A 13,974-nucleotide genomic window follows, 5' to 3' on the forward strand; every position below is an offset into this window, starting at 1 on the left:
CCAAGGGTGAACGTTTGGTGTGAAAAGTTGACGGTATACAATGAAGTCCGGGGTACTACAACTAGACAAAATAGCGAATACTTTTTTTTTTTTTTTTTACTTGCATTTGTATAAACCCAGTGAACACATTATAATTAAACTGGCATTTGTGCCTTCAGACATTTATATTTACATTTACATTTACTCTTGGCAGACGCTTTTATCCAAAGTGAGGGACAACACATTTACACTCTAACAAAATGTGTTAAATTCCTGGACTAAATTTATAAAATGATTAAATATTACAATTTTTCTAAATTATTAAGGCAATAGCTCCGACAGTTACACTGTATCTAGTCTCACTGATAGAGACCTTTAACCACAAATCTTAAAATTCAAATAAAAGAAATACAACCTTCAAGCCTTAAAACTGAACTAGACTAGACCAAACTGCATTGACATGATTTTAGTCACAAACATCAACATTTGCCTGAGAAACTCTGTCCTTAGGGTTCATTTTTAACAGATGTTTACAGTCACTCTGGTCTCCTTAGAATAATGTATCTTACTCACCTTTCAGAGCACACTGCTCCTAAAACATATTTCTGTGAGTTCACTGTAATATTTGAGGATAACTCAAATGAGTGTATCAATGTTTTTATTACCCGGTCTCCTCTCTCAGTTTGATTTTTGGCATCAGGACAGTTAAAGGACACTGTTTAGAGAGATATTAGTGAGATCCAAACTATCTGGAAACTATCCCCAGTGGAGACTAATGTAAAATGTAGAAACTGCAGACCAACCTTGTAAGATAGATAGACCCTTAAGATAGATTAGATTTTTTTTTCATCCATTAAACACCAAATGTTTACCAAAATAATTTTCTCCATAAAACGAATACAAGCACTCATCACAGACTCATAAATAATTCATCTATTCATTACTCTCTGCTCCCACAGTAATAATTATGGGCTGTGATCTAACTTCATTTCTTGTGTTTCTGTGTCTCCCAGTTACGTGCCCATGCTGTGGACATGAATGGGAACCAGGTCGAGAACCCCATCGATCTGTACATCTTCGTCATTGACATGAATGACAACAGACCCGAGTTCAAAAACCAGGTCTACAATGGCTCTGTGGATGAAGGCTCTAAACCAGGTATTGGCATATGAATGGATGGAAGGATAGATAAAACATGAAGTGTGAAGCAGGAGCAATTACAGGGTAGATGAGTTAATCCAAGACTGGAAAGATTTGAAAGATTAAAGAAATGTGTGATGGTGCTAGATACGAGTGGACTGATGACGAGCTACTATTATATCAGGAGAGGCTGGTGTCGTTAAAAAGCATGACTACACCAGTGAATCTTTGACACAACTGAGAATTTTCCATTCCCCCTGATTTAGCAGACAGACAGAGAATCTGTCTCCTATAGTGGCTTTTCATTTAGCCGGCTGCAGCAGTGGCCATAAACCAAAGAGGGTGCTCAGGCTGGACAGGAGATTGAGGATGAAATGTACCACGCTGTAGCACCACTGGGTCATTTTATGTCTAACCTCAGAGCGAAAGAATCACGAAGATGAGCTCTCTGTGTGCATGTGTGTGTGTGAGTGTGAGCCTGATGAACCCAACTTTATTGCACCAGGGGTGATTTCAAGAGGTGTCCAGGTACTAATTTCCCTTTCTTTCTTTCTTTCTTTCTTTCTTTCTTTCTTTCTTTTTTCTTTTTTCTTTCTTTCTTTCTTTCTTTCTCTCTTTTTTCTTTCTTTCTTTCTTTCTTTCTTTTTCATGCCTGCCTTCCTTTCCCTTCAGCCTTCCCTCACACAGCAGACAAGTCTCTGTGGCATGCATGACATTCTGCTAAACAATAATCATAAAAAAAGAGAGTTTTAGAATTTAGAGCTCCAGTGGTTTCAATGGAAGGCCAATTACAGACTTGAATTAGTTTGCAAATTAAAGAGTCATTATGGGGACCTAATCCTGTCAGGCACAGCTTAGGACGCCCGTACAAAGGGTCCACATTAAACCCCCTAAGAGTGCAGCTTAATGAAATTCCCCCGCCGATGTGTGACACATTGTGATTCTTCATCTCCTTCTCTCTATCCCTCCATCTCTAGAAAAAAGTGATGTGTGGAGGACTGATAGTCACTCCGCTTGGAATCTAACCAAATATGGAGTCTGTCCTCTGTTTCTCTCATTTCCTCCTCCCCTCTCTCTCTTGCTGCTGCCTTTTATTTCTCGTCTCGCTGAGAGGCCTTTAGAGTGCTCCCTCTGGCCGAGTCATTGACAAATGTTGCTTTGAAATGTAATGAAGTTTGAAATGGGAGCTGCGGTTACAATTATCCTCGGACAGGGGCTGTCACTGGCATGATATCACTATCTCTGGCAATTAGAATCAGCTACGGGAGAGGGAGAGCAAGAGGGAGAGAGAGAGATGGAGAGATTGGGTGACAGGCAGTGGTCCCACACAGTTATATGAGTGCGTGGAGGCAGGAATGCAAACAAGTGGTGCCTTCATGGGAGGATTGTGGCTTCTTGTCTGCAACAGAACTGTGTCTGCATATACGTTATGTCTGTACTTACTTGTCCTTTAAGTTGAGTGATTGTCACTTACAGAACATGTTTCCAACAGGCATAAATCTGTATAGGTCATTTTAAGCGAGTCTTATCAAACATGTAGACAGTTTAGCTACATTCATGTGCATACTAATCAATTTGATATAAGGCTTATCAATACCTTTCATCAGTAAAAGCAAAATATGATGTGAAATATGTAGCTATAAAAGCTTAGCTTATCTTATAGCAGAATGTCTGTGCCTGGTCCTGCTTCTGGTTGTTGAGGTCATGATTTTTTGCAAAATAGGTGTCCAACATTTCTCTGCTGGCATAAATCTGTACACATCAATGAACATCATAGTAAGTGTTATCAAGCTGTTATGGAACATGTTATGGTTTATTAACCACTTTTATGCAGACATTAACCAATATCAATGTGATTATTTCCAATGTATGTCATTAAAATCTGTTTGTAGGATGGTTGATTAAGGAGAGCAGTGCTGTGTGCACAGTGCATCTGCAGCCTCTCCCTCTCGTTGCTTCACTTTAAACTAGCCAATAAAAGGCATGACAGCACAAAATGTTCAAAGTTAAATGAGGACTTAGTCATTTATTTTATGGAAACAACTAGAATATAAACAACTACATGTAAATTTTGCCAAACAGCGGCCACTGTGGTTACAAGGAGCAAATATGGAACACTGCTGAACTGCTTTTGTTGCTGCTGTTCTTAGTCTAACAATATCTCAAGTAGAAAAGAGTGATGAAGTCAAGAAACTGCTTTAATAATTTCAGTTGCACACCAATAACTAGCTAATGTTAGCTAACATTTGCTACCATTAGCGACCATGGCAGGCTGCAGCAGCAAAACTCCTGAGTGTATTGAAGTGGGTGGGGGGGCCTTTTATTTCTATGATACTAAAAAGTTTGTTAGTTAGTCTCGCTTTAACACAAATTCAATTTTGATGGAAATTGAATTTGACATATTTACTTGTTACTTTCTGCTACAGCATGCTTGGCTGCCTGTGCACGTGCACGTTGAGAAATATTCTTTTCTTTCTCAGGAACATATGTGATGCACCTGTCGGCGTTTGATGCCGACGACAACATCACCGCTAATGGAATGGTGCGCTATCGAATCCTTTCCCAGACGCCGCACAGCCCCATCCCTAACATGTTCACAATCAACAGTGAGACTGGAGATATTGTGACGGTGGCACCCGGTCTTGATCGAGAGGTTGGTCTTCTACATCCCCGTGCATTCACAAAAGGCAGTTAATGTTAAAGATAAAATCGTATAAAATTAAGCAAAATAATCATCACAAATAAGGATTGTATTATGCTTTTACTCTGAACACTGATTATTGAACTATAGCTGGTTAGAAGATACACCTTTGTCTTCGTTAATGGAGCAGCTCCTAACAGCATTGTTTACTCTGATGACACTCTTGAGATGTGACTTAAAAATGTTTTGTAGCCATTTGTCACCACACACACTGACACACACCCACATCAAGTCATCTTTCTTTTTTTTTTCTTTTTTTTTTTCTTTTTTTTTTACACCAAATTGCCTGCTTCTGCGGTCACCTTGTTTATGGAGCTATAAAAGTTGTGACAAGATCCAAATGTGTTTATTCTTGCGACATGGATGTGCCAGTGACAACTCTGCAAAGAAATCTCGGAGACAGATCATCGTCCCAAACTGTCACCAGTGACAGACCTATTAACAACACATCATGCTGCAGTGGGCTGCTCACGTTGTGTTGTGGGTGTGTATGTGTGTGTGGGTGTGTATGTGTGTGTGGGTGTGTGTGTGTGTGTGTGTGTGTGTGTGTGTGTTTGTGTGGTGAAGATAGAGTGGAAATATCTGAGATAGAATGCCCTTGACACCTGTCAGACAAACACAAAAGCCCATATAATCACATCTATACTCGATAAAACACAGGCAATGGAGTGGAAAAAAAAGGAAACTGTAGGGGGCAATAGAACAAAAACAGAGCTCGGCAGATGGGGTATTACAATGAGGGTGGAGTAAGTGAGTGTGAATTTGGCAAAGAGATAGGGTGATGGACATGAGACATGAGGGTACCAGAGGAAGGGAGAGAGAGAGAGGCATGAAGGGAACATGGAGTAAAAAAGCCTGAACGTCTGATGCTTATTTTTGCTTTGTTTTATCTGTACACTGCTAATCCCCCCCACCCCCCAATGTAGGATTAAACCCCCTACCCAGAGCACCTTTGTGCTTCTTGACTGAAGAGGACTCCTATTGACATAATTCATCCCCTAGCCACTAACCTATTGTCTATATTCATCCTGTGAGAGCAGTGTTCCTCTTTTTCAGGAGCTCCCTGTTTACAATCACATTGTTAACACACATTCACTCCTGGAAACCGCATGTCACAGGTTGGCCAGAGAGCAGCACCAGTGCTTAAGGGCACATCAGTGGTGGTAATGAGGGAGTGTCAAGTTCTGCTCCGTCACTTTCCCCACCCTGATTCAGACCCCATTCACACCTGGTGTCAACATGCAATCTGTACTTGGATATCTTAACTATATGAGGGGAGCTGTATTTTAATGCACATCATTTTGAAGCAGTTGTTTGATTAATAAGTTGGTTGATGAACAGAACATTAATTGGCAGCTATTATTATAATTGATTTACTGTTTGTTTTTTTTCTGTTTTATATCATTGCAAAAATGAATGACTTTGGGTTTCGGACAGCATAAGCAATTTGAAGATGTCACCTAGGCTCTGTTTTCTCTACTTTCTATTGTCAACCAATTAATAGTAACTCAGTTAATTAACTTGATAAACCATGAAAAGTTAATCACTTGACTAAAAACATGCAGTCTGTAAAGCAGTGTGTGAAGTGTGAGTGCATAGCAATCAGAATGGATGAGTCAGCCAGACCACATCTGTGCCGCATATGCGTTGGCCATATTCTTAAGACAAACATTTGCACAAGATGAGAGCTCACCTACCACTGCCTCTTCCTGCTGTCTCTACCAAGCCTGGCAGAAACCCCTGCCTTGGCAGAGTTAAAGCAAAGCCCATAGAGCAGCATCACTTCACTTGACCTGGGACCACGCTTGCTGATAAATCCGTCAGCTGCACCGACCTAATTTGCTCTTCGAGATCCCATCACAGTAAGGGCAGAATCAAGATAGGGAGAATGCTTTTTAATATGAGACCCATGAAGAAATGAAGACCAGCCAATCTGTCCCCAACTTCCAAACATGCGGTCTCTCTCGAGATCTAAAACTCAAATTGGCTCTCACAAAGACAGGTGTACAAGAGCGCGCAGACATGCTGTACACGCACAGACATAAACACGATTACATGTATTTATTTCTCACACAAATGTACTTGTGCACATATTTTTGTATGTGTGCACAATTACACACAGTTTCTGTAGCTTACAAATACATACTTGTGTTTTCCTGTAACATTTTTCTCAGAGAGCAGATAAGACGTCTTGCAGGAGAAAAATCAAAGCTTCAATACTGTACATAAACTAGGAAGATGCTACGCAGCACAGTGCAGTGCTTCCCTGGTCCACTTTTAGTCAGCACTTTGGCCCTTTGAAACTTTGAAAGTTTATGTGTCTCCTTTTCCTTCTTGGGCTGGGGTGTTGGAGGTGTTAGGCGCTACAAAAAGAGAAGAAAAAACAAAAACACAGGCATCTATTTTTGGTAATCCTCCTCCCTTGTGCCTCAGCTGCATCCCCTGCTGTCTCTTATTCTTTCCTCTGTTCTTCACTTTTGAAATGTCTTTTTCCTCTCCTTTATAAACTCCCACACAGATTTCTCTTCTAAAGGTTTCCACTGGTCTGTAGTGGACTTTAAAAAGCTTGTTGACAGTAACAGACCTCAGTCCTCCAGAGGAACCTGGGTATGCTGTGGTGTTGTTGCAATGCTGAGAGGTTCAGAGGAGCTCTACATAATTACTCCCTTGTCTAATTAGTGAGAGTGTTGTGTACATGCTGTACACAGGCTGATGGGACAGTCAGGCAAGCACTGCTTCTAAACAAGATATGGAGAAAAAGATGTGTGTGTGTGTGTGTGTGTGCTTGCGGATGTTTGTGGGTGCTTGGTTGTGTGTGCGTATGGGTGTCAATGAGAGTGTGTGTACAAGGTTGGAGTTCAACATCTGGTCTAGCATCAAGATGAGAGGAGCTGTCTAATCTTCATGATGTGGCGTCCTGGCCTAATTGGGATATTTACTCGGTAATTAGCAGGTGAGAGAGACACTGGGAATGTAATTGGGAATCTCAGTGACGAGACACATTATCCAGACTGTCGGCTCCTGGGCTCCATCCTTCCTGCAGCCCATTAACTGCACCGTGGGACAGAAGAAGAGACAGAGGATGCCGGCAAAGAGAGGGAGGCGGGTAGGAAAGGAGAATGGGAAGGGAGCGGCAGGGCTCCAAGCCCACAAACACACCCAAGTACAAAAATACAAATAAGAGAGCCATATTTCAGCTTACAGTGAAGTGACACTGTGTCATTTTAAAAGATGAAATGGCATTTATCATTCTCTCATATCATTTTCTCCATAGATAGTCTATTAATCTTTTCCAGTTGGAACATTGTCTTCACATCTGTCCATCAGGGGCAGAGAATAAGTGATGTCTTTGATGACACACCCATGGGGAAGCTTCACAGTGCAGCCTTTGCAGATGGTGTGAAGTCTGGATATGTTCCGCTGAGGAGGTTTCAACTCAGTTGAATGAAAGACTTCACCCTTGCGATTCTGTGTCTCAAATAAAACCATGGACAGTGACTATAGAACAAAACACAGCCTCAGCTTTTTTTTTCCTCTGGGAGTCACAGTCTGTGGCTGCTGCTGTAGACACATGGAAGAGAGAGCTTTCTGCAGACGAATAACTGCTCACTCCTGTCTCTTATGTTTCTGCCTTTAACAGAAAGTGTCCCAGTATACCATCATCGTGCAGGCCACGGACATGGAGGGCAACCTGAACTTTGGCCTTTCCAACACAGCCACCGCCATCATCACTGTCACAGACATCAACGACAACCCTCCCATGCTGACCTCCAGAACTGTGAGTTGCTACAAATCAGGGAGTGGGGAAAGGGTGACAGTTTTTAGAAGGAGAGGGTTTGGGTTCAGGGAAGGGGGGTGGACATGATGAGTATGTTGAAGGGAAAAAAAAGGGTAGAGAGAGAAAGACATTACAGATGAGATTGTGGGGAGAATGAAAAAGAGGGAACAACGGAATGAGGAAAGGAGAAAGGAAATGACTACAACACTGTGTTATGTTGTTACACAGGAAGATTTACACAAGGACAGTGAGGGAGGGTTATGAAGTGCAAAGGGTACTTACTCATTTCCTTGTAAAGGCTGCACACTCACTCACACTCACACACACAAGCAGAAACTAATCCATATCATTGACTTTCATCAGCAAGAAAACTAGAGCCAGCAAATCATAGATGATTGTTGTCATGATTGTGATATTTAAAATGATGATTACATTATAGAAAGCCATTATTAAGAGTGGGGTAAAGTTTAAAAGCCCAAAGTAAGTAATGTATGTAATGTATCATGTCACTGGTGGTGATATTCAGCGACATCATCACCAAATGAATTGGTGAAGTGGAAGATTTAGTGTTGTTAAAAAGTTTATCTCACTTTTTTCCACTCCACCTTAGTTTAACTCTCTGGTTATTTCTCTCAGTGCCACTGAGTGTTTAGATGTGTGGGTGGAACAGCTGAGGTGGCAGCAGTATCTCTCACTGACTGTTGGTTGGAATGAAAGTCTCAAAAGTCAAAGTTTTATTTATTTTGTGTCAGAGACATGCATTAGTTTAGGGCAGTGGAGATGAAGAAAAAATTAGTTTGTCTGCATTCCGGTTTCCTGTTATGAAAAACCTTTCTAGGTGTCAGAATGGCTTCAGGTGTCAGAATTATTCACTATGTGTGATTTCCTATCAGTGGTGATGAGAGCAGAGGCCTGTTGGGTAGATAAGGTGCTTAGCTCTGCAACTGCGGGGAAAGCAGCTGAGGCCGTATCAGCACTACAGTAGACTCGGCTCTTTGAGGTGGAAGCCGAGGAGTTAGCATTAGCACATGCCCTGGGGGCTATTAAGACCCTTATAATGATGAGTTAGCAATGGCGGTAAAGCATGTGTCAGCCATCGAGCTCATCAGAGAACTGCTACATCACACACAGCAGGAAATGAACAGAGAGGGGGCACAGGAAGAAAAAGGATAAGACACAAAGGAGATGGTGAGCAAAAAGACAACAAAGAGGGGAGAGGAGTTGATGACTGGACCACCACCAGACTCCCAGATGATAAAAAAAAGTGTTGAGAGAATGATGGGGAGAGGAGAAAGAATGAGGGATTATTTAGTCACAGGAGCTATTTTCTATGGCGGCAATGATAAAGCATAGACATGCCCTGTTGTAAATCAGAAGTCTTTCCTGACTCGGCATCCCCCACCCCACCCCCTTGCACTAAGATTCTCTACTGATGGTGGTGTATTGATGATAGTGGCCAGTAATAGATTGATACTCTGTAACTGTATTCCACCGTGTTTAAGTGCATTTCCATCACCACATCATGGATATTGATGATAAACTTTAGTGGAGGTTTTGGAGCCACGATGAGCAGAGCACTTTTACCCACTCCTTTCATAAATCACCCATTTCAGTGGTGGGATAACATAAAAGCCATTTTGTTGAGAATGCAGGCCATTATGCAAATATTTAGTGTTTGCAATAAACCCCATAGATCTTTCAACGTGTCCCAGAAATATAAAGTTTGGGGAATTTGTCTTTAATGTTGATGATTAATATTTCATCATGCCTATCAGAGGCTGGCCTATTTTTCATTACGGCAAGGGGTGGAGTATGTGTATGTACGTGTAGGCTTTGAGTGCCTACTCAGGGCTGCATGTATGCTTTGCATTATTTCTGTGATGCGGATAGATGAAACAAACTGAAAAAGAGTTATTAATCTCTTAATTGTATGTGCATACAGTATACTGTAACAATGACTGTATCTCATATTGTATGTATTTGTCATAATGTGTAGAGAATCAGAGGTATCTCTGTGCAGGATCCACTGCAGTTCTTTGTTGCCCTCCTTCCTTTACTGTCCTCACAATGTACCTATGATGAAGCTTCCTGTCACTTCTCCTTGCTCTCCTTTCAAGTCCCCTTTCCTGCTTTAGTCTTTCCCCACTGCCAAAATAGTGACAGGAGGGTGAGGGTGTTGGCAAGAGGTGTTTTGTCAAGTGCTGTGAGAAAGTCACTGCACTCTGTGCCAGTCACATTCACAAGAGCTCCCCCTTCCTATCCTCCGGTCCACCAGTTGGGGACAAGTTACAGTATCATAGAGAGATCAGAGAGAGTCTGAGCCTTTGCTGAAAGACACCATGGTCATATAACAATTCACCATTGAAACAATCATTACTGCAGTACACAATAAGTGTCAAAGCAGTATTCAGCTGATAAATCATTAAGAGAGTGAAAGAAGGAGTACAGGCCCAAGTGAGATTATAATGCTCTCTGTTAAAGCTCACAAATGTTGCATCACAATCCATTATTGACAATAACCCCACCAAACGTCAAAGCTCACAATCATAAATGTCTGAAAGAGATAGAGCAGCTTGAATATAGTCAAGAATTGGGAAGAACTGCTCATTATAGAAAAAATAGTTCACTTTAAATTCTTACTTGGAAGTTCACTCTTGAATTTAACCTGAAATGCTAAAAGTTGGTCTTCACACAATCTTCAGCATTTCACAGTTTTCTTTTGCAATTTGGCAATGTGGAATTAATTTCCTAAGTGATTGTAATGATAGAGTTTTATGTGCAGTGAATTTATAATTGTCATGCCATGTAAGATTGCCTATGGGGAAAATAAATACGATTTTTATTACACAAGGTTTGGATGCCTGATGTAACCCCTTTCAATCCCCCACTTTGTAAAGAGATAACGAGAGAAGAAACCTTAAACGGGGGTATCGATAATAAAAGTTGCAATGGACCCTTCAAAGTCTCTCATCAGATCTTGTTTGCCTTAGTTGTTACTGTGTACAGAGAAAAAAGATGCTTAAGTGCCCTTAGGAGCTGAAGAACCATCTCTCAAGTTTTATTTTATTGAATTGGCACTGGGGAGCCCCTGAACCGATCCACAGTAATAAACCACACAAGCACACACATACACACGCACACACACACACACACACACACACACACACACTTGCCATGACACAAACATACCACAGCCTGCCTACTTATCCGACGCAGGCAGTGCATCAGGACCACCCGGACTTGTCTGTTGTCTTAAGAATGTCATTGAGTCTCTGAACAGCTCTCCTGACGCAGCCCCCTAATCTGCCCGCTGCTGTCGGCTGTTTGCTGGGTGATGCGAGGGTTGCCAGGCAGGGTATTATGGTCCGTCGGAGTGTTTGGTCTGGGGCTTTGCTCTTTGATATCCTACACTCACATAAGCGGCTCAGTGGCTCTTCCACGCCTGTTACCCATGGTGACACGGTGACTGTATGTTGCTTCATGCCTGTTGCTTCGAGATGAGGTGAAGACACACCAACATGCTCACCCTCTGACCCCACATGATTGGTAAAGAGTTGATGGGTTGTCCGTGTGGGTGGGGCTGTGGTTGACTTGTGTTTTACAGGGTAGCGGTGCCGTCATTGCTCTTGTTGGTTCGTCTTTGTAGGCTTTATCCCCTGAGCCTATATGGCTTTGATCAATCCCCACCATAACAGACACATGACAGACAGCAGCTCACTCCTCATCAGGCTTATCAGGACAAAGCACATGTGTTTGTACAGCATGGGGACAACTAAAAGCCACTCATATACACTCAAACAGCTGTTTTTACCCTCCCCACTGCTGGCTCCTTTCTCTCTCTCCTTTGTCACTCTGGCTTTCAAAGGAATGAAATATTATTGCTCATCAAGGATGAGTACTGGGAAGGCAGAAAACACTGAAACTGGAACAACGGCCCTGTGTGGATATGCTTGCTGGTGTACAGCTGGGTTTACCGCTTGTTTACAACTAAGTGGTGGTAAAATTGAGATCATTAAACTTACTCTACCTGAAAACATGGAAGGAAGACTGGCTCTATAAAAACAAGACTAGGTGAAAACCTAGTACATGGCTGGAGTGTGACCAATGTGCAAAATTGAGGATGTAGTTGAAAACTGTTGAGGAACCACTGTAACCAAATAACATCATTGTGTCCTATTTGCATTGTGCCTAGTGTCAGCCGGATTCAACCCTTTTTCAGCCTCATTTTTACTCGCTAATGTAATGAAAGTAGATTATTGCTGTAATGGAGGTGAGGCTCTGTGAATTGGAAGCCATAGTCCATTTCCCTGCAGCTCCTGAGCAGCCGCAAAACCAGGTCAGCAAGGTAACTGCCCGAAACAAGAGGTGTAACCCTAAGCCCACATTTTGGACCAATACACAGTCCAGTCATATGTTTATATCTTGTCTTGTTTGAAAAAAGTTTCTAAATCTCACGACAAATGCGCTAAGTTGGCAACACTGGAGATTTTTAACTCCCCCTGAATATAAAACTGTTAGCGCCTATTTATTTTGAAAGAGCAATAGCTAATAGCGAAACTCCAACTCAGTCACATGGCATTCAGCCGACCAATAGTGAAATTATGATCACTCATAGCTGAGTCCATGAATGACTGAGTGATCAGTCATTCATGGACATTCGCGATTATAGGGCTGGCCCTTACTATTGCGGTCAAGCCAAAAAAGGAAAAGAGAGATATCAAATCAACATATTACAACGTAACATTTTCATCTATTTCTGCAGTTTTCCGGTGAGGTCCCAGAAAATCGAGTGGATGTTGTGGTGACTAATCTGACGGTGATAGATGCTGACCAGCCACACTCACCTAACTGGAACGCCATCTACAGGATCATCAGCGGAGACCCATCGGGGCACTTCACCATCCGCACTGACCCCGTCACTAATGATGGCATGGTCACGGTGGTTAAGGTAAGACACCAGCCTTCAATCAGAACATGCTCAGCTTCAGGCACTATAGAAGTCAGTGTAGAAGAAACAGTGTCATCTCTTCTCCTGTGTTGAATGCAGACAGGCTGGGGTCTTTGCCTTTCATATGCCCCTTTATGTCCAAATGAGGGATTGGAGGCCACTGCCCTTCAGAAACTCACAGACTTAAACACAATTGCTGGCGAGACCACTGTAGCAAATTAGGTATTGATTTCTCAATTACAAAGGCAACGGTTTTTATACACTCATAATGTGCTAGCTACTGTGGTAAATGACAGCAACAACAAAACTATGTCTTGTAACAACCTTCTATGTTAGTGTTCAACCCCACTTACACAGGTTGTCCAGAGGGTTGCGAACCGTTAAGCAAAGAAAATACAGAAAATGGACCAGAGAAAAAAAATCCATATGATATTCAGCTTGTATTCTGTGTGTGTATCTAAAGTGTGTAAATGCGCATGCTGTTGTATGGCCTTTGGGATTTGTATTTGTGTGTTCATCCATGAGTGGTTCACAGTGAATGTAATTATCGTGTCGCATGAGTTTTGTGGAAATAACTTGTTTATTTTTGTGACCCTGATGACCCAGGGGTATTGTCCTCGTGTATCTGACTCCAACAAATCGCATCTCGCATCCTACAATAATGTTTAAAAAATAGCAATAACACCTCCCTATAATTCCCACAGCACCCTGAGCAATGAGCATTGGCATTTTGTTTCTCTTCATTATCTCTAGATGACTGCCTTTTATAATCCATTCCTCTCACTCCCTGATGTAAAAGTCAGCAGGCAGCCGGGTAGCCGTAAGCTTCCACAGAGACCCAGGGGAGGTTATCAGGAAATCAAAAATAAGAGACAGGACACCCCCTGGGAGGAAACGAAAAATAGACTGTCTCAACAAGTAAACAGAGGGGCTCAAGCTTGCACCAGGGAAAAGGGAGCCGGAATGGTTCACATCAGACAACGTACCGTAGGTAAAATCAAGAAGCCAAAAGAATGCGCCACCTTGGTGTACCTGTTTTTACCAAGGTATCTGCTGCTGTTAGTGCAGACACATCGAAACACACTGACACCCAGGTATGCGGCAAATCTCCCACAAGGCACCTGAGCTCCTTTGTAATCAAGGGCTGAGGTCTCAACCTAAACATGTCACACATTTACGCTGGTCTCCGAGGAGTTTATGAGACGTATTCTCATTTTACCGCATGGTAATAAAGCCGGTAGACAAACAAGCACGCATAAAAACACACAAACAGATCCACTCGGTTCAAATGAGTCATTAAGATATGTAAATCACAGCTTACGATAAACACGGAAGATGACAGGGGAAGTGGAGTGAAGTGATGCAAAGACAGATTTCCGAGGATTGAGAGATACAGATTGCGGTGGGTGGAGGATTGGGGGGGTGGGG

General features: G+C 42.2%; 1 protein-coding gene across 1 annotated transcript in view; it reads left to right on the forward strand.

Moving 5' to 3' along the window:
* LOC111671528 (cadherin-4-like) overlaps nucleotides 1–13,974 on the forward strand; it is a 230,713-nt gene that overhangs the window by 194,294 nt on the left and 22,445 nt on the right. Inside the window, exons 7-10 of the mRNA XM_023428637.2 lie at nucleotides 993–1,137; nucleotides 3,600–3,772; nucleotides 7,461–7,598; nucleotides 12,361–12,546. Coding sequence (XP_023284405.1) covers nucleotides 993–1,137; nucleotides 3,600–3,772; nucleotides 7,461–7,598; nucleotides 12,361–12,546 — 642 coding nt within the window. The remainder of the gene's footprint in view (nucleotides 1–992; nucleotides 1,138–3,599; nucleotides 3,773–7,460; nucleotides 7,599–12,360; nucleotides 12,547–13,974) is intronic.

Source organism: Seriola lalandi, unplaced genomic scaffold, assembly GCF_002814215.2.
Source record: "Seriola lalandi dorsalis isolate HSWRI2012SDOR001 ecotype SW California unplaced genomic scaffold, Sedor1 jcf7180002054884, whole genome shotgun sequence".
NCBI lineage: Eukaryota > Metazoa > Chordata > Actinopteri > Carangiformes > Carangidae > Seriola > Seriola lalandi.